The 20,469-nt window shown below is 40.1% G+C and overlaps 1 protein-coding gene and 1 long non-coding RNA gene across 5 annotated transcripts in view; both read left to right on the forward strand.

Moving 5' to 3' along the window:
- LOC110972363 (NACHT, LRR and PYD domains-containing protein 14-like) overlaps positions 1-20,469 on the forward strand; it is a 121,406-nt gene that overhangs the window by 24,104 nt on the left and 76,833 nt on the right. For 3 of the 4 annotated variants that reach the window (XM_051942066.1, XM_051942068.1, XM_051942069.1), the window contains exon 1: positions 20,131-20,388. Coding sequence is in view for 1 of the 4 variants with exons in the window: in XM_051942067.1 (XP_051798027.1) it covers positions 7,658-7,672; positions 10,802-10,960 (174 nt within the window). In the remaining 3 variants the exon portion in view is untranslated. Of the gene's footprint in view, positions 1-7,657; positions 7,673-10,801; positions 10,961-20,130; positions 20,389-20,469 lie in introns of those variants that run through there. The other variant, XM_051942067.1, reaches the window with a different exon arrangement.
- On the forward strand, positions 12,469-16,842 carry LOC127531859 (uncharacterized). Its single transcript, XR_007939094.1, has 2 exons — positions 12,469-12,585; positions 14,935-16,842. It is a non-coding gene; the product is annotated as an uncharacterized LOC127531859 (long non-coding RNA).

The following is a 20,469-nucleotide window of genomic DNA, read 5'->3' on the forward strand; positions in this document are numbered from 1 at the left end:
GTCACTCCGTCTTTATTGAAGCAGCAGCATGTTGTCATTAATATTAATGAGAGCTCTTCTTCACTGCTTCTGTTGGACTGTTTGAAGCTGCATCCTGTTGGCTTCAGCTGTTTGGAGTTTCCATTTTCTGAACTTGGACATTCTGAAGCTTCTTCATCGCTGAACTCATGATGAAACTCTGAATGATTTCAAGCAGGACCTTTGTCTCCTCAACTCACATCTTTTATTCTTTATTCAGATTGGAGCACTGCAGGTTGTCAGAGATCAGCTGTGATTCTCTGGTCTCAGCTCTGAAGTCCAACCCCTCCCATCTGGAACATCTGGACCTGAGTGAGAACAACCTGCAGGATTCAGGAGTGAAACATCTGTGTGGTTTTCTGGAGAGTCCAGACTGCATCCTGAAGGATCTGAGGTCAGACATCATGTTTTATTTGTGTGCCAAGATGAATGTGATGTACTCTTTATTATGTCTGTGGTTGTCATGGTTACAGTGGCGCAGTGATACAGAAATCTTTAACAAATCCGTGGATTCAGGCTATAAGCCGCATCACTGCTAAAATCTAATCACTTGGTCCTTGTGTCATTTATAACCTTCCCTGAAAATTTCATACAAATCCGTTCTTCCATTTTTATGAGTAATGTTGCTCACAGACAAATAGACGGAAGGACAAACGTACGCTGATCGTCACATAACTCTGCTGCATTCCTTGGTGGAGTAAAAATAAATGGCGCTTTGTGTGGTTGGAAGAGTTAAACAGAGACAGAAAGCCCTTTGGTTGCTTTTGTGAAAAACTGAAGGAGTCTGGTGCTTGCTTCTGTACCGTGTGTTAACAAAAACCTCATGCTGCAACTAGTGGCAGAAAGTGCTGCCACGCCACGAGTCTGACCCACAGAGCTGCTGTCTGCTCTGATACTGACAACTGGTTTACCGGGAGCAACAGTCACCACTGAGGTATCGGCATCAGACTGACCGGGTTTGACATTTAAAAACACGCGTGTGCTCGTTGATTGCAGAACATGACTTGTCCTTCACCAGATCTCAGCCACTTGTTAATCTGTGTAAAAAGTTGTCTGAAGATGTTGAGGGGCGTAGAATAACCAGGACTCTCGCAGGTGCTCTTTAGCCTCTTCTCTGGACATATTTATTTTTGGAGAGCAAAGTAACTCCGTGGCAGGACTGTGAACAACAACATTGGCTCTACGCGCCAGGAACAAGTTTTCGTCAGTGAACCTACATCATTTCCTGTATAGTGTGACTTCAAAATAAAAGCCTCTCTGAATACAGTGAGTAAGAGCGTTATAAAACAAATACTTTAACACCCCCACTCGCTGTTAGCTCACTGGGTAACACATTACATAATAGCAATCTCGTTGCATAAACATTTTCTAATTGCCAAACAATTTTTCTCTGAAATCTCTCAACTTTTGTCTTGTAGCTGGCTTTGTCAACACATCAGCAATCATTTTATCAGTTGGACAATATTTCAAAATGACCCTTCCAGTAGTCACAACACCTCTGATGAAATGGTACTTCACATCAATGTGTTTACATCTCTGTCTGTTAACAGGATTCTTTGTTAGTGCGATTGTACCTTGATTGTCTTCGTACACTTTGGTTTTTGTATATTCGTAGCTGTCAAGTCCTTGAAGTAGCTGCTCTAAATAAAGACACTCCTGCATAGCTGAAGCTAAAGCAATATATTCTGCTTCACAGGTAGAAAGCGCTACTGTCTGTTGTTTCCTTGTTTTCCATGAAATAAGTGAACTTTCATTACTTAGACTGGCACAATATCCTGATGTACTTCGTCTGTCCATCTCATTTGATGCCCAACTTGCATCACAGTAAATTTTTAGACCAAGTTTTTCTGCTGTGTTCTTTTTGAAATACAGTCCTTGTTCAGCTGTACCTTTAAGATATCGAAATACATGCTTTACTGTATTCCAATGTTCCATAGTAGGTTCACTGAAGTTTTGAGATAGTTTACTGACAATAAAATTAATGTCAGGTCTAGTGCATGTGGACAAGTAAATTAAACTTCCCACTGCTTCTCTGTACTGTCTTGGTTGTTTCAACTTTTCTGCACTTTCTGTGTAATCAAGTTTTGGTTCACAAGGAGTTCCTCTCGGTTTGCAGTTTTGCATTTCAAACCTTTCTAATATCTTTTTAACATATCTCTCTTGTGACATTTTGACCTGTCCATTTGTTTGTTCAAAATCGATTCCTAAGAAATGTTTAAGTATTTCTAAGTCTTTCATTTTGAATCTCTGAGTTAGCATTCTCTTTACATTAAACATTGCTTTTTCATTATTAGCAGCTAGAATAAGGTCATCTACCCATACAATGAGGATTACCTTTTCACCATGTTGTTCCTTAGTATACACACAATGATCTGCACTATTTTGCACAAAACCATTTTCACATAAGTATGAGTGTAATACTGCATTCCAGTTTCTCCCTGACTGCTTGAGTCCATACAAAGACTTCTTCAATCTACATACCAGTTTTTCACCTGTTTTTGACCTTTTCTCATAACCTTGAGGTTGCTCTATGTAGATCTCACAGTCAATGGGTGCGTGAAGATACGCTGTCTTGACGTCCATCTGATGCAGGATCAGATCCTCCTGCACTGCTTTCTGCATGACAACTCTGACACTTGTCATGTCAGCTGTGGGTGAGAATGTCTCATCATAGTCTGTTCCGGACTTCTGGTTGTATCCTTTGGCGACAAATCTTGCCTTGTACTTGTTCGAACCATCTATGTCCACTTTAACTGCATAGACCCATCGTCCTCCCAGTACTTGTTTACTTGGTGGTAATTGGGTTAGCTGAAAAGTCTCATTCTCCTCCAGTGAATGCATCTCCTCGTCCATGGCGCTTTTCCACTGTCTTGACTTGGATGATGTCACTGCTTCATCATAAGTCTTTGGTATGTCACACACTGCTCGGTAACAAAAATCCACACAAGTTTGTAATTTGTCTATTGAGTCCTCTGTCTCAAAATCTTGTAAATATACTGGTTTTTGTTTTGTTCTGGGTGGATTTCTCCTCTTTACAGTTTCAGCATTAGCTTCTACTGACTCAGCTCCTACTTGTTCATTTAAAGTCTGAGAACTGTTTTCTGCAAAGTTTTCGGCTTGAGCTCTCTCATCTTTGTCTTTTGTATCACGAAACTCACTGTCTCTGATTGTATTGTCAAATCCTTCAAATGACTCTGCCGTTTGTGTCTCTTTTCTTTACTTGCTTTAGCTGTGAATTTCACCAACCTATGCTTTTGGACCTTCTCTATTTTAGGATAGTAAACCAGAAAGGCTGGGCTGTTTTTATCGTAGCCTACAAAAATGCCTTGTTCGCATCTAGAGTCTAGTTTACCTTTTTCATGTTTGTAGCTAAAACATGTTGATCCAAACTTTTGCATTTGGGATACATTTGGTAGTTTTCCTGTCAGTGACTCATATGCTGTTTTCTTTGTTCGCCTGTTGTAACATCTGTTCCTAATATGTTCAGCTGTTTGAATAGCATAGTTCCACATTGAGTCTGGTAACTTGCTCTCTAACAGTAAACATCTTGCCATATCATAAAGTGTTCGCCAACCTCGCTCTGCGGTGCCATTTTGGTGTGGCGAATAAGGTGCAGATGTTTCATGTCTGATTTTATTCTTTGTTAACAACATCTGAAAATCTTTACTTGTGAACTCAGTGCCGTTGTCTGAACGTACACATTTTACTTCCCCATAGGGTGCTACATCAGCTAAAAACTTTTCTGTAGCGAGAACTGCATCGCTTTTTGACTTAAGAAAATATACTAGTATAGCCCCTGAATAATCATCAGTAAATGACTGGGCATACTTGTATCCTTCTATACTTGTAGTTTTCATTGGGCCTGCTAGATCAGTATGAATAAGCTCTAATGGTTTCTTTGCTTTTACGTCTGGTTCCCTATTCCTCGTTTGAGTAAACTTTCCTTGTGTACAAATTTCACACATTTCATCTGGCTTCACTGCATTTCCCTTAAAGTTCATACCTTTTACCACACTTTGTAGTTTGATCACTTCATCAAAATTACAATGCCCAAGAATCTCATGCCAGGTTTGTACATCATGGTACACTTTACACTGGTCAGCATTATCAACAGTAGGTAGGTAATACAGCTTTTCATATTCATGAATGTCGAATCTTTTACCATCTTTGGTGACTATGTGACTGTCTCCTCGCTTGAAGGTTACTGTTGCTCCTCCACCAGTAACTCTTGACACTGAAAAGATGTCGTGGGGATAAGATGGCATGTACAAAGCCTCCCTCAGTTGTGCTCTCTGTTCACGTCCGTCGCTGTCCAGTAGGCGTATCATCACTGTTCCTCTGCCTTGTGCCATTCCACTGCAACGCGTCCCATCAGCAAGCTCCACTGAATGAGTCTCTGGTTGGAAAGTGTCATCAAAGCTCGTAAACATCTTTATGTCATTTACGATGTGGGATGTCGCTCCAGCATCAACCATAATGCCCTTCATTTTCACTTTGGGGGTTGGACCATTTCCTTTTGTTTGTGCGGCTTTGAAAAGGAAGTCATTTGCATCTTCATCTGTGACTTTCCTTGCATTGTCCTGTTTATCTTTCTTCTTGCACAGGGATTCATGATGTGTGTTGCTCTTACAGTTGTTGCACCACACTTTTCGGAGACATTTTCTTGCTCTATGTCCTTTTAATCCGCATTTAAAACATGTAATGTTAGTATCATCATTTTTTCCTGGGTTGCTGGTGTACTTTCTGTGAACACCTCTCTCCTGCTTTGCATCAGTTTTCATCACATTATCAGTGGTCTCACGTGTGCTCATTTTCTCAGATTCTTCATAAATTCTCAATCTTCTTTTAAAGTCAGCAAATGTAACATTATCCTCATTTTGTGTTACATGTACTGCTAGTGGTTTGTAGGCATCTGGTAGACCACCAAGAAGCATGGCTATGATCAAACCATCACTGAGCGTTTCACCGGCATCACGAAGAGCTATAATCACGTTTTCTGCTCTTATGATGTAGTCCGTAGTTGACTCGTTGTTTGCTTTTCTAAGCTTTGTCAGAGACGTGTACAGGTTTATGATACGAGGTTTACTTTTCCCTGAGTAATGCTCTCTCAATATTTTCAATGCCTTTCTGCCGTCGTATTGAGCCTCATGTCTGATCAATGACAAGCTCTTATCATCGATTAGCCTTATTAGCTCAGCATAGCAATCTGGGTTCTTTTTCCTGTCTGCTACTATTTGTTCTTCACCAGCTGGTGCATTCAAAATAGTCTCTTTCAGGTTTAATATGTGTAAATGTCCCAAAAACCTTGTTTCCCAAAGGTCATACTTCTCCTCTGATCCATCAAAGAACAGTTGCGGGGACAGAGTTCCTGCAGCACGAGCCGCCATTTTTATTTTCTCTGGCGCCCAAACTTCATTTTAGCTTTGCTTGATTAGCTTAGTAGCCTGCGTAATACATCGCGCTTCTTTCTTCAAATATGCTGTCACATAACTTGCTCAAAGTCCATGCCAAGCTCCGTGTAATGCTTCACGTTTGCTTTACCTCTGCGTCTGGTTATTTTATTCGGCTCAAATCCGGCCTTGCACACCTTCTGCAGCAGCCTCGGTCCGTCGGTTCAACTTTGCCTGTCTGACTCGGTGCCGTGGTGTCTGGATACCTTGCCGAGTGTGGGTACCTTGCTGGGTGCCTGGGCCCATAACCTGTTGAGGGGCGTAGAATAACCAGGACTCTCGCAGGTGCTCTTTAGCCTCTTCTCTGGACATATTTATTTTTGGAGAGCAAAGTAACTCCGTGGCAGGACTGTGAACAACAACATTGGCTCTACGCGCCAGGAACAAGTTTTCGTCAGTGAACCTACATCATTTCCTGTATAGTGTGACTTCAAAATAAAAGCCTCTCTGAATACAGTGAGTAAGAGCGTTATAAAACAAATACTTTAACAGAAGATAAAAATGCTTTGTCTAAACTGTCCGTGTCAAATCAGCATGTTGGTTCCATAAATACACATGGCATAGCAGCAACATTGAAGAAAAGTATTTCTGAAAAGCTGAAAAAATGTGTGTTTTCATTGAATATTGATGAAGCCACTAGACAGAACATGGACACAATTCTTCATGTGCTTGTTTGTTTATTTGATGATGATGTACCAGAGGAACTCAACATCTAGCAACCAGAAAAGTGAACACTGCCTCAATGCTGACGGAAGAAGTGAAAGATGTCAGAAAGAAAGAAGAAATAGATAAAAATAGATAGCTTACCAGTTCTTGTAACACAGTAAATGTTTTTTAATTTAACTGTAGTTGTCTGTAGTAAAGTGTATTTGTTTATTTTCTATTTTCTTATTTGTGTCTGATTATTTCAGTTACCAATTCTTAGAGTATTTGAATGTTTTTGTTGTTATTTTTTGAACTGAAATATAGTTTGCTCTTACAAACTATATTTTCATTGATTTTTATTTTTGTACTGTAGCTGTTTACATATTTCAGAATAAATAGTGCACATATTGTTAAAAGGTGAATCAATGTCCTTTTTCCATGTCTTTTACTGATTAGTTGCTAAATAATATATTCACACCATGTTGTAGTCAGATGGAGTACCTACCACCACCTACTGATCTTTGTAGTGTTGCTATAATCTGCATTCTGAGGTTCTGAATGCAGATATTTCCATTTCTTATTAATTAGATAGATTGTAACCCGACCCCCACCCAAAAGCAAAAAGTTCAGATTTTGGTCTATTTTTCACTTGAAGCTCTGCAAGTGTGTCTGCAGTAACAAGCTTGCTGTGCCTGACTAACAACATGTCTGTGGTTTGGAAGTATTTCCAAGTCCACATATATCGGTATCGCTTGATGTCGGAATTGGAAATTGAGAGTTGGACAATATTGGCATATCGGTTTTCAGTAACAAAGTCAATATCGGACATCTCTAGTTCAAATCCAAGTTACCTCCATTGACAGCAAAAGTTGATAAAGTTGATGAACAGTTGAAGTCATTTATCAGGAACAATGGGAACATTTTCTGCTTCAGTTTCTGCCGATTTTCTTCTTTTCTCTGGTTTGAGTCATTTGAAAGTGAAGATGTTTGTGTTTGAGAAAACAGTTTGAAGACGTCACCTGGTCCTCTGAAAACTGTGATGGACACTTTCCACCATCAATGACAGATGGATCAATAATGAAATCATGTGAATGTAGAGTCCTGATGGAAACGTCTCCATGGTTCCAGAACATGAAGATATTTTAGAGTCTGGAGCCTCATTTTGTCCACGTTTCCTTCTTGTGTGTTTGTGTGACTCTGAGCAGAAAGTGAAATAAATGTCAGAGTGTGTTTCCTTGTGTTTGTTGCTCAGCATGAGTTTGTGTGGATGGAGCCACTGGTGGAGCTGCAGAGTTTCAGAGCTGAAGTCACTCCGTCTTTATTGAAGCAGCAGCATGTTGTCATTAATATTAATGAGAGCTCTTCTTCACTGCTTCTGTTGGACTGTTTGAAGCTGCATCCTGTTGGCTTCAGCTGTTTGGAGTTTCCATTTTCTGAACTTGGACATTCTGAAGCTTCTTCATCGCTGAACTCATGATGAAACTCTGAATGATTTCAAGCAGGACCTTTGTCTCCTCAACTCACATCTTTTATTCTTTATTCAGATTGGAGCACTGCAGGTTGTCAGAGATCAGCTGTGATTCTCTGGTCTCAGCTCTGAAGTCCAACCCCTCCCATCTGGAACATCTGGACCTGAGTGAGAACAAGCTGCAGGATTCAGGAGTGAAACATCTGTGTGGTTTTCTGGAGAGTCCAGACTGCATCCTGAAGGATCTGAGGTCAGACATCATGTTTTATTTGTGTGCCGAGATGAATGTGATGTACTCTTTATTATGTCTGTGGTTGTCATGGTTACAGTGGCGCAGTGATACAGAAATCTTTAACAAATCCGTGGATTCAGGCTATAAGCCGCATCACTGCTAAAATCTAATCACTTGGTCCTTGTGTCATTTATAACCTTCCCTGAAAATTTCATACAAATCCGTTCTTCCATTTTTATGAGTAATGTTGCTCACAGACAAATAGATGGAAGGACAAACGTACGCTGATCGTCACATAACTCTGCTGCATTCCTTGATGGAGTAAAAATAAATGGCGCTTTGTGTGTTTGGAAGAGTTAAACAGAGACAGAAAGCCCTTTGGTTGCTTTTGTGAAAAACTGAAGGAGTCTGGTGCTTGCTTCTGTACCGTGTGTTAACAAAAACCTCATGCTGCAACTAGTGGCAAAAAGTGCTGCCACGCCACGAGTCTGACCCACAGAGCTGCTGTCTGCTCTGATACTGACAACTGGTTTACCGGGAGCAACAGTCACCACTGAGGTATCGGCATCAGACTGACCGGGTTTGACATTTAAAAACACGCGTGTGCTCGTTGATTGCAGAACACGACTTGTCCTTCACCAGATCTCAGCCACTTGTTAATCTGTGTAAAAAGTTGTCTGAAGATAAAAATGCTTTGTCTAAACTGTCCGTGTCAAATCAGCATGTTGGTTCCATAAATACACATGGCATAGCAGCAACATTTAAGAAAAGTATTTCTGAAAAGCTGAAAAAAAAATGTGTGTTTTCATTGAATATTGATGAAGCCACTAGACAGAACATGGACACAATTCTTCATGTGCTTGTTTGTTTATTTGATGATGATGAACCAGAGGAACTCAACATCTAGCAACCAGAAAAGTGAACACTGCCTCAATGCTGACGGAAGAAGTGAAAGATGTCAGAAAGAAGGAAGAAATCGATAAAAATAGATAGCTTACCAGTTCTTGTAGCACAGTAAATGTTTTTTTAATTGAACTGTAGTTGTCTGTAGTAAAGTGTATTTGTTTATTTTCTATTTTCTTATTTGTGTCTGATTATTTCAGTTACCAATTCTTAGAGTATTTGAATGTTTTTGTTGTTATTTTTTGAACTGAAATATAGTTTGCTCTTACAAACTATATTTTCATTGATTTTTATTTTTGTACTGTAGCTGTTTACATATTTCAGAATAAATAGTGCACATATTGTTAAAAGGTGAATCAATGTCCTTTTTCCATGTCTTTTACTGATTAGTTGCTAAATAATATATTCACACCATGTTGTAGTCAGATGGAGTACCTACCACCACCTACTGATCTTTGTCGTGTTGCTATAATCTGCATTCTGAGGTTCTGAATGCAGATATTTCCATTTCTTATTAATTAGCTAGATTGTACCCCGACCCCCACCCAAAAGCAACAAAGTTCAGATTTTGGTCTATTTTTCACTTGAAGCTCTCCAAGTGTGTCTGCAGTAACAAGCTTGCTGTGCCTGACTAACAACATGTCTGTGGTTTGGAAGTATTTCCAAGTCCACATATATCGGTATCGCTTGATATCGGAATTGGAAATTGAGAGTTGGACAATTTTGGCATATCGGTTTTCAGCAACAAAGTCAATTTCGGACATCTCTAGTTCAAATCCAAGTTACCTCAATTGACAGCAAAAGTTGATACAGTTGATGAACAGTTGAAGTCATTTATCAGGAACAATGGGAACATTTTCTGCTTCAGTTTCTGCTGATTTTCTTCTTTTCTCTGGTTTGAGTCATTTGAAAGTAAAGATGTTTGTGTTTGAGAAAACAGTTTGAAGACGTCACTTGGTCCTCTGAAAACTGTGATGGACACTTTCCACCATCAATGACAGATGGATCAATAATGAAATCATGTGAATGTAGAGTCCTGATGGAAACGTCTCCATGGTACCAAAACATGAAGATATTTTAGAGTCTGGAGCCTCATTTTGTCCACGTTTCCTTCTTGTGTGTTTGTGTGACTCTGAGCAGAAAGTGAAATAAATGTCAGAGTGTGTTTCCTTGTGTTTGTTGCTCAGCATGAGTTTGTGTGGATGGAGCCACTGGTGGAGCTGCAGAGTTTCAGAGCTGAAGTCACTCCGTCTTTATTGAAGCAGCAGCATGTTGTCATTAGCCCGATCTCACGAGGATTCGTGAAACTGTCACGTAAGTTTTAGTTTCGGTTTCGTGCGCACCAACACGATTTCGTCATGTTTTTCGTGCCGCTCACCACGAAATGCGCACCAATGTATTTTAAACGGCGGACTTTTCGTGCCACCCAGAACGTATTTCAAACGAATGTGTGTATTATATTTTTAATGTAAAACCATGGCGAATCCAACGCTATATTTTGCATGACATCGTCCCTAACCATAACCCTAACCATAACCATAACCCGGTGGTACACTTACCTTTTTTTTTTTTTTTTTTTTTTTTTTTTTTTTTTCCCCAATTTGCATAGGAATTTCAAGAATGTCCGGCGGCCGGCGGCCGCAAACGCGATCACACAAGCAGTATACGCCGATGGACAGCTTAGATCGTCATGAATCCGCTGGTATAAACCACTTTCAGCTGTGATTACCACAGCGGGTTTCGTTGTGAGCAACACGAAAAACATTTCGTGGTGAGCGGCACGAAAAACATGACGAAATCGTGTTGGTGCGCACGAAAAAGAAACAAAAAATTTACGTAACAGTTTCACGAATCCCCGTGAGACCGTGTTGAATATTAATGAGAGCTCTTCTTCACTGCTTCTGTTGGACTGTTTGAAGCTGCATCCTGTTGGCTTCAGCTGTTTGGAGTTTCCATTTTCTGAACTTGGACATTCTGAAGCTTCTTCATCTCTGAACTCATGATGAAACTCTGAATGATTTCAAGCAGGACCTTTGTCTCCTCAACTCACATCTTTTATTCTTTATTCAGATTGGTGTACTGCAGGTTGACAGAGATCAGCTGTGATTCTCTGGTCTCAGCTCTGAAGTCCAACCCCTCCCATCTGGAACATCTGGACCTGAGCTGGAACAAGCTGCAGGATTCAGGAGTGAAACATCTGAGTGGTTTTCTGGAGAGTCCAGACTGCATCCTGAAGACTCTGAGGTCAGACATCATGTTTTATTTGTGTGCCGAGATGAATGTGATGTACTCTTTATTATGTCTGTGGTTGTCATGGTTACAGTGACGCAGTGATACAGAAATCTTTAACAAATCTGTGGATTCAGGCTATAAGCCGCATCACTGCTAAAATCTAATCACTTGGTCCTTGTGTCATTTATAACCTTCCCTGAAAATTTCATACAAATCCGTTCTTCCATTTTTATGAGTAATGTTGCTCACAGACAAATAGATGGAAGGACAAACGTACGCTGATCGTCACATAACTCTGCTGCATTCCTTGGTGGAGTAAAAATAAATGGCGCTTTGTGTGTTTGGAAGAGTTAAACAGAGACAGAAAGCCCTTTGGTTGCTTTTGTGAAAAGCTGAAGGAGTCTGGTGCTTGCTTCTGTACCGTGTGTTAACAAAAACCTCATGCTGCAACTAGTGGCAAAAAGTGCTGCCACGCCACGAGTCTGACCCACAGAGCTGCTGTCTGCTCTGATACTGACAACTGGTTTACCGGGAGCAACAGTCACCACTGAGGTATCGGCATCAGACTGACCGGGTTTGACATTTAAAAACACGCGTGTGCTCGTTGATTGCAGAACACGACTTGTCCTTCACCAGATCTCAGCCACTTGTTAATCTGTGTAAAAAGTTGGCTGAAGATAAAAATGCTTTGTCTAAACTGTCCGTGTCAAATCAGCATGTTGGTTCCATAAATACACATGGCATAGCAGCAACATTTAAGAAAAGTATTTCTGAAAAGCTGAAAAAAAAATGTGTGTTTTCATTGAATATTGATGAAGCCACTAGACAGAACATGGACACAATTCTTCATGTGCTTGTTTGTTTATTTGATGATGATGAACCAGAGGAACTCAACATCTAGCAACCAGAAAAGTGAACACTGCCTCAATGCTGACGGAAGAAGTGAAAGATGTCAGAAAGAAAGAAGAAATAGATAAAAATAGATAGCTTACCAGTTCTTGTAGCACAGTAAATGTTTTTTTTTAATTTAACTGTAGTTGTCTGTAGTAAAGTGTATTTGTTTATTTTTTATTTTCTTATTTGTGTCTGATTATATCAGTTACCAATTCTTAGAGTATTTTAATGTTTTTGTTGTTATTATTTGAACTGAAATATAGTTTGCTCTTACAAACTATATTTTCATTGATTTTTATTTTTGTACTGTAACTGTTTACATATTTCAGAATAAATAGTGCACATATTGTTAAAAGGTGAATCAATGTCCTTTATCCATGTCTTTTACTGATTAGTTGCTAAATAATATATTCACACCATGTTGTAGTCAGATGGAGTACCTACCACCACCTACTGATCTTTGTAGTGTTGCTATAATCTGCATTCTGAGGTTCTGAATGCAGATATTTCCATTTCTTATTAAGCAGGACCTTTGTCTCCTCAACTCAGGTCTTTTATTCTTTATTCAGATTGGTTGACTGCAGGTTGTCAGAGATCAGCTGTGATTCTCTGGTATCAGCTCTGAAGTCCAACCCCTCCCATCTGGAACATCTGGACCTGAGAGGAAACAACCTGCGGTATTCATCAGTGAAACATCTGTTAGATCTTGTGGAGAGTCCAGACTGCATCCTGAAGACTCTGAGGTCAGTTGAAGGTTCCATCAGTCTCTGCTGCTTCCAGCAGTTTTCTACTAAACACAGTCAGTATCAAAGCAAAGATCCAGTGTCTCCTTTAAACCTGCAGCTTCTCAGTGAAGCTGTGAGAGCAGAATGGAGACAGAAACACAGAGACAGCAGTCAGCCAATCAGAGGAGCCACAAGCTTGTTGTCATGGTGTGTTTGAGTGGATGTGAATCCGACTGTTGTTGTGTTGATGTGTTGAGGAAATAAAGCTGATTCCAGCTGTCAGCCTTCCAGATGTGCAGAGACAGTGGTCCTCCTTCATCAAAGTGTCCATCAGATCTGATCTCACTGTTTGTTGTCTCATTCCAACAGTGATCAGCTGATCAGTCTGATGTTTGTCAGAGCTCTGAGATCAGTGAGACTGAAGCCTGCAAACCAGCAGCTCTTATTTCACAGCATCATCACATGTAGGAACCATGAGGTGTTTGTACAGAGCAGAAGCTCTGCTCAGGTCCAGCAGTCACATCTGGATCAGTGTCCTTTCCAGTTCCTTAATACCAAGTATGCAAGTCTGTACTTGATGAGAGCTTATCTTGGTTCATGTTCAAACATGAGCGTACTTGCTGACGTCACCACCTCGTCTCATCTGAACGATTATCTTTACCGTGAAAAACAACAAAATGGAATCAGATATAAAAACACAGCCCTATATGTTCATGTTTTAATACAACAGTTTATACAACAGTTAATGTCTGCATGCATTCAGGTTTGTCAGATTGTTATAAATCTTCAGTTCATCTTTAGAGGCGTTGATTTATTGACAACTGAACTGAACCGTCTTATTCTCAGTTCTATCAATGGATCATAAAAACTTTTCTGAAACTGATCACTGAAAAATATGAAACCTTCACCAGGACTCCTCATGATGTAGAACTGTTTTCTAGGAGCACATGTTTTATCTGAATACACCTCATAAACAGGGATGGATGGTTTACAGTTTATTATTAACACTAAAATACATGAATCTACATCCAGAGCTGATGTTTGTCCTCCAACATCCAGAAGTTTATAGTCTGACAGATACACAAACATCACTACACTTTAATGTGATCACCAGGACTTCTGGATGCTGAACATCATCACTGATTAATGAGAGAAGATTTCATGTCAGCTGCTTTATTCAGAACCTGAACACAGGTGAGCTCCTACAGGTGAGCTCCTACAGGTGAGCTCCTACAGGTGAACTCCTACAGGTGAACTCCTACAGGTGAGCTCCTACAGGTGAGCTCCTACAGGTGAGCTCCTACAGGTGAGCTCCTACAGGTGAGCTCCTACAGGTGAGCTCCTACAGGTGAGCTCTTCTTCTGCCAGTCAGGTCATAAAACAGAAACATTTTCAAACATCAGCAGCATCTGATCAAACAGGTCTGATTAAAGGAAGATTAAATTCTGGCTTTAATGATTCAGTTCATTTTTTGAACACAGTTAAAATATTTAAGTGCAAAATGATGAAATACATTGAATCATTTTCTATCCTTCAGTTCCATGAACAGCATCCTGCTGGTCCAGATGCTGAAGATGGAGCTGCTGATGTTCTGTCTGTGGAGTCTCCCAGCAGTCAGTGAGGATCTGGGTTTATTCACATGTTCCTCCAATAAACTAGAGCTGAAATATTATTTTAATGCACAGTAACAGTGATAAGAGTAGAACAAAGTTGTACTACAGGTAATGAAGACAGACAAGAATTCAGAAGAACAAAGTCAGTGATGGTGTCCAACATTAAATAACAATAGAAAGTTATGAACTTTAACTTTGACCTCATTCAAACCAATTTTCCTGTGAACAATAAAAAAATAAACTGAGACCAAAATGTGATTGTTAGAGACCCGTAAAACTACTAATATCCTGTTTAACCGCTATAGAAGCATCAGAGCAGCAGATTGTAAAGTCTGGTCCAGATAAGGAGCTCTACAGTGAGGCTGACAGATGTTGTGACAGCTGGTCTTGGGTTCCACCTACAGCTTCCTCAAGGACACACCTTCACACTCTCTCTCTCCCATTCATATCCACGTACTAATAAAAAGAAAGAACATGTGAAAATCAACATAAATTTCAGTTTGGATCCTACAGGAACAGTACTTGTCTCTGACTGATGACGCTTCACAAGTACACGAGAACTCAAGTATGGACAAGTACACATGTAGAGAAATGGAGGTTGTGTCTGATTCCATCCAGATGTGCTGACTGACAGCCTCCATGTTGGTTTGTCAGCTGAAACTTGAGGACCAGATGAGATGTTGCTGCTCTTTATCCTGATGAGCTGCTGATCAAACTCATTGATCTCCTCTCTTCTTTCTTCTTCTCTCTGCAGCTGGAAGGGGTTGTGCTGATCAGGACGGTGTTTGTGGTGAGAGGATGAAGTGTGTCCTGATGATCCAGAGGTTGAAGCAGCAGCAGCTGGTGTGTAGAGACTCTGACTGGACCATGTTACTGGGAGGTGGACTGGGAACCAGTGTAAAGTGTGTTGTTATCACTGTGTAGTTTAGTGTTGCAGCTCCACACTGTGAATGATGGAGAACTGCAGTTAATGTTGACATGAAACGTTGGAGGTTGATGTCAGGTTGCAGAGTGTGCAGTAAGTTTCAGGATGTTTGTGTCGGTGCAGGATTCTATTTCAGTTGACTTTCTATTTCCAGCTGCAGTCAAAGTTGTTGAGCTTCTCTACCTGCAACACATTGAGCTGATGAGAACAAAGTGTCCTGGAAACATGTCAGCTGAAGCCTTGGAGCCCAGAGAGAGTTTAATGAAGCACATTTTACTGGGTTTTGATCACATCATGAGGAGGAGACAAACAGCTCTGAAGATGAATCCAGTTTAGTCCTCAAAGGTCCAGAAGCAGCTTGTTGAGCTCAGAGTTCATATTTAATGTCAACATCCTTTGACCTTTCTGAGCTCCACTAAATGTTTCTTCTAGTTTCTCTCTTCTTCACCTTCACTCGGTTCCTCGTGTTCAGAAGCTTCCAGATCACTGATATTCTTTGTTTTCTGAGCTGCTGCTTTCTTTAAATCCCTCCAAAGATTTTAACTGGGATTAAATCCAGGACTGAGACGAACCTCCAGGACTTTCCAGGAAGGATTCCTGAAGCAGGCTTTGGTGGACGTTTGCTTTGGATGCTGGTCCTGCTGAAAGTCCAGTGAGCTTCAGTTTCCTCACATTGTTCTTGTAACTGTCCTGGTGTTTGAGAGAATCCATGCTGCTGCTCACACGTTCCAGTTTAGCAGCTTCAGAGCCACCAACAGGACTGTTGATGCTGTTCTTCTGGTCCTTCTGCCTCCAGACGTTCTGCCCAAACAGTCCACTTTAGTCTCATCAGTCCATCAGACTCCCAGAACTCTGCTTTGTTCCACACATGAAGATCTTGTTGTTCAGTGTTGTCAGACTTTAGTTTCTGCCTTCATCGGGTCCTGCAGCTCTTCACCAATAAAACAGGTTTTCTACCAGCTGCTGCTGTCAAACATCTGCTTCCTCTTGGACAGATTTTGTCCAGTTTGATTCATTGACTCAGTTCATCCACATGAGATTTCTCCTGGTCCTTTCTTCAGATGAGCCAGAAAATCTTCAAGTCTTCATCAACACTCAGTCTCCTGGTGAACTCCAAGTATTTTCTATCCTCAGACTTAATAAAGAACAAAACACCAACGTCACACTCCAAGTCAGTCAGAGTCAGATGAAGTCTGAGATTTCCTGTCATTTCAGCTCCATGCAGCAAACAGAGGCTGGTTCATGAACACTGTCAATAGTCATGGATATGGGATCCCCTAGTCAGCAATAAGGATGGGGTTATGAAGGAACGGCAGCAAAATGAGGGAGCATTGTATGATATTATAACCTGTGATTTATAATGCTATATGCTATAAGCTAATGAATGTGATGGAGAGCTGGTCCGGTTATTCCCTGACGGCTGAATAAGTTAATTTGGGGGTCACTGGCCCTGAGGATCGCCAACACAGACTCTGATTCTGAGCTGAAAATCCACATTTTTACCCTCTGACTGATATCTGCCCACTTGGAGCCTCAGTTCCAGGTTTTCAGTCCTTCATCTGTTTCTGGGGATGTTCCGGCGTTATCTTTTAGTTTATCATGACCTCATCTTTGGTAATGATTCAGTCTAACATTTTTACAATCGTAATCATGAAACATAATCCTGAGTCATTTTGTAAATAAAAATAAAGGCCTTTATGCTTTTAAATAAAGTTTATCTGTAAACTTGTCAAAGTGGATTCTTGTCATTACTTTATTTTAACTTGTTTTTCCACTAAAATATTGATGAGATAAACACCAAATCTTTAACGTCCACAAACTGTTGTTCCATTTATTCTTTTTCTTGTTTTTCATTTTTTTGTCATATATTTATTTTGTCTAATTTAATCAACGTATTCATTGATTCTTTTCTTTCATTCATTTCAACCAACTTGTTCAGTTTTATCTCATGCTGAAAAATCCTAACTACAATCTTTTCCATTGTATTTTGAATCACTTGATGGAAGTGCTGCGTATGAACAAGTTTTGTTGCTTTTGATAAACATGATGTTGTAGTTTCACGCTTTGGCCACCAGAGGGCAGAAATCCACTGTTCTGGATGTTATTTTACTTCATCAATCAGAGGAGGGGGCTGCACAGTGTCGTAGTGGTTAGCACCTTTACCTTGCAGCAAGAAGATCCTGGTTCAAATCGCGGCCTGGGATCTTTCTGCATGGAGTTTGCATGTTCTCCCTGTGCATGTGTGGGTTTTCTCCGGGTACTCCGGCTTCCTCCCACAGTCCAAAAACATGCTGAGGTTAATTGGTTACTCTAAATTGCCCGTAGGTGTGAATGTTTTTCTGTATATGTAGCCCTGAGACAGACTGGTGACCTGTCCAGGGTGTCAACACAAATATCCAGAGACTGTTCCCTGACAGCTTGGCTCACACCAGCAGTCCTTCTACGTCTTAGAATTGTTTGCCAAACCGAAATGAAACAAATTTTTAAACAGACTAGAAGACTTTTCAGTTCATTCAACATAACAGTCAGTATTGATTTAATTAATATTTCAGAGCCTGTTTTATTTCTTATTAATTCTCTGTATTTAAAATGACACATATTAAAATACAATTGCTTGAAACAGCTTTGAAATAAGAAAACACAAAATATACAAAGGAAGTGCAGCTATTTTTGATGCCGAAAAGGTCTTTAAAAACTATTCTGGAAAAGATGTGGCTCAGAATTGACTTTATTTTATTTTTTTAAATCTATGTGTCAGAACACGGTCTGTGCAGTTAGCACCAGTTCACTAAGTTAGTAAAATTATGGATAAGGAACATTTACTGTTAGTTCTAGAAAAATAAAAGTCTTATATAGACTATCTATGAAATAAATGACTATAAAGCAACACCTCCACCCAGTTTGTTTTAGTTTGTGGGTATTTATCAGTGGAGCAGCAGCACATTTTCAGTTTACCAGTTTTACTCTCTGCTGGTTTGTTTTAATCAGTTTTCAGTTCAGTAATTGGGATCTTCAGCTGATCAGACCAACAGACACTGAAGGACTCCAACAGCTGTTCACTAAGTAAACGTTTATTTATTTATTGGTGCCAGTTTTAAGGCTTTAAATGCAGCTTTAGAGTCAAATATAATGTGTGCAGTGAAGCCCAGAAGTTGGTGCAGTTTATTTGTGTGTGTTGACCAGAGAAGAGACTCAGCATCCAGTAAATACTGAAGTGTGTTGTGTTCCTGTAATGTTGGACATGAAGGTGATAAAACTGGTTCACGTTAATGGAACGTTTAGGGAACTTCAAAGTGATTAAAACGGGAACGTTGAGGTTCTACGTTGTCAGTAATCCGCTTTAACTTGAGACTCAAACAGACTCTGATAGTTCTGAAGTGACATCAGTTGCATGAGTTTGTTGAAAATGGTCTCATTTGTTGTTGTGATGTTTGCTGCTGCCTCATTTTAAAAGCTGATGATCCGTGTTGAAGACCAGTTTAGTTCTAGTATCAGAAGTAAAGAAGGAGAATAGAAGTGTAGTGCTGCTGCCTCTAAAGATGAAGGAAGAAAATAACTGAGTCTTTCAAACACTTTTAGATTTTTGCCTTCTTTACATGGGACATTTTATTTTGCATTTTCTTATTGTTTATTTTTATTTACTGCATATTTTTGCTCATTTCTCTGTTTTTATGGTGGTGGAAACTGGACTCTTTCTGCTGTAGCGACCACATTCCCCTCAGTGATTAATCAAGCATTTCTATTCTGTTCTATTTATGCCTGGAACTTTATTTTCCAGTCATGAAATAATAAAATAATCACAGATAATGGAAATATAAACAGCAGAGAAAACCTCTGAGAAGGATTTCTTGTCAAGGCTGTGAGGGAAAAGCAGCTTTTGACCCTGAAACATCAGAATGGACTCTGTAACATCTGCATCTGACAGCATCAAGTCAACCACAGAGAAAAGACTAAAGACATTTCTGATTTTTTTTCTAGTTTTTTCACTTTCAGGGCTTCAGTTCCTTAAACTGCTTTAAACAGATGAACTCCTCCTCAGTGCTTCCATGGACCTTTTGTTGGTCGTTGCTGTTCTACTGACTCTGACTTTTGTTCTGTTTTTATCAGCAAACATCTTTAAAAGTATTTTTCTCTTCCATCCAGTTGATGAAGCTCTTCAGCATCGTTTCTCTTCCAGCAGGTCTGGACAGATGACATGATGATCACAAACACTTTTTATCATTTTATCAAAGTGCTACATTTAAGATATAAAACGGATAAAACCAAAACAATCATGTAATAAAAACAGAGCAATCAGATAAAATAACAATAAAAATAGAAACATTCAGAGGCATGTTTAATTAAAAGCTTTTGTGATGGTTAGTTTAATGTTGTAAATAAGTTTGATTGGTTTTTCTACTAGTTCACAGTGCCCTCTAGTGGCGAGAGTTAAGATTGTCATGCTAATTGTTCAGAAGCTCAGAATGTAACTGTCCAACCCGGTCTCACGGGGATTCGTGAAACTGTCACGTAAGTTTTAGTTTCGGTTTCGTGCGCACCAACACGATTTCGTCATGTTTTTCGTGCCGCTCACCACGAAATGTTTTTCGCTGTGGTAATCACATCTGAAAGTGGTTTATACCGGCGGATTCATGACGATCTAAGCTGTCCATCGGCGTATACTGCTTGTGTGATCGCATTTGCGGCCGCCGGCCGCCGGACATTCTTGAAATTCCTATGCAAATTGGTAAGTGTACCACCGGCTTATGGTTAGGTTATGGTTATGGTTATGGTTAGGGTTATGGTTAGGGACGATGTCATGCAAAATATAGCGTTGGATTCGCCACGGTTTTACATTAAAAATATAATACACACATTCGTTTGAAATACGTTCTGAGTGGCACGAAAAGTCCGCCGTTTAAAATACATTGGTGCGCATTTCGTGGTGAGCGGCACGAAAAACATGACGAAATTGTGTTGGTGCGCACGAAACCGAAACTAAAACTTACGTGACAGTTTCACGAATCCTCGTGAGATCGGGCTGAACTGTCATGGACGAAGTGCAGCTATTGAAGAGCTGGAATGGAACAAATGTCTGTTTTCTTTCCTTGACGATGAGCTGGACCGAGGAGGAGGAAAAGTCAAAGAGATCAGGAGCCAAAACTAGAAGCACCTGGACACAAATAGAAGTGGATGCTGCAGAAGGAGATTTCCAGAATCACCAGAAGAAGCTTCTGGAAACGGTGTGTCTCTGATCACCTGCAGCGTCGATGCAAAGAGAAGAAGAAGCTCTGCAGCCTGACGGTGAGTTTCACAAAGTCAGTCTGATCACTGCAGCTGATCTCCAACCAGCTGACAAACCCAACAACTGAAGCAAAGCCTCAG

Source organism: Acanthochromis polyacanthus, chromosome 22 (assembly GCF_021347895.1).
Source record: "Acanthochromis polyacanthus isolate Apoly-LR-REF ecotype Palm Island chromosome 22, KAUST_Apoly_ChrSc, whole genome shotgun sequence".
NCBI classification, from domain to species: domain Eukaryota; kingdom Metazoa; phylum Chordata; class Actinopteri; family Pomacentridae; genus Acanthochromis; species Acanthochromis polyacanthus.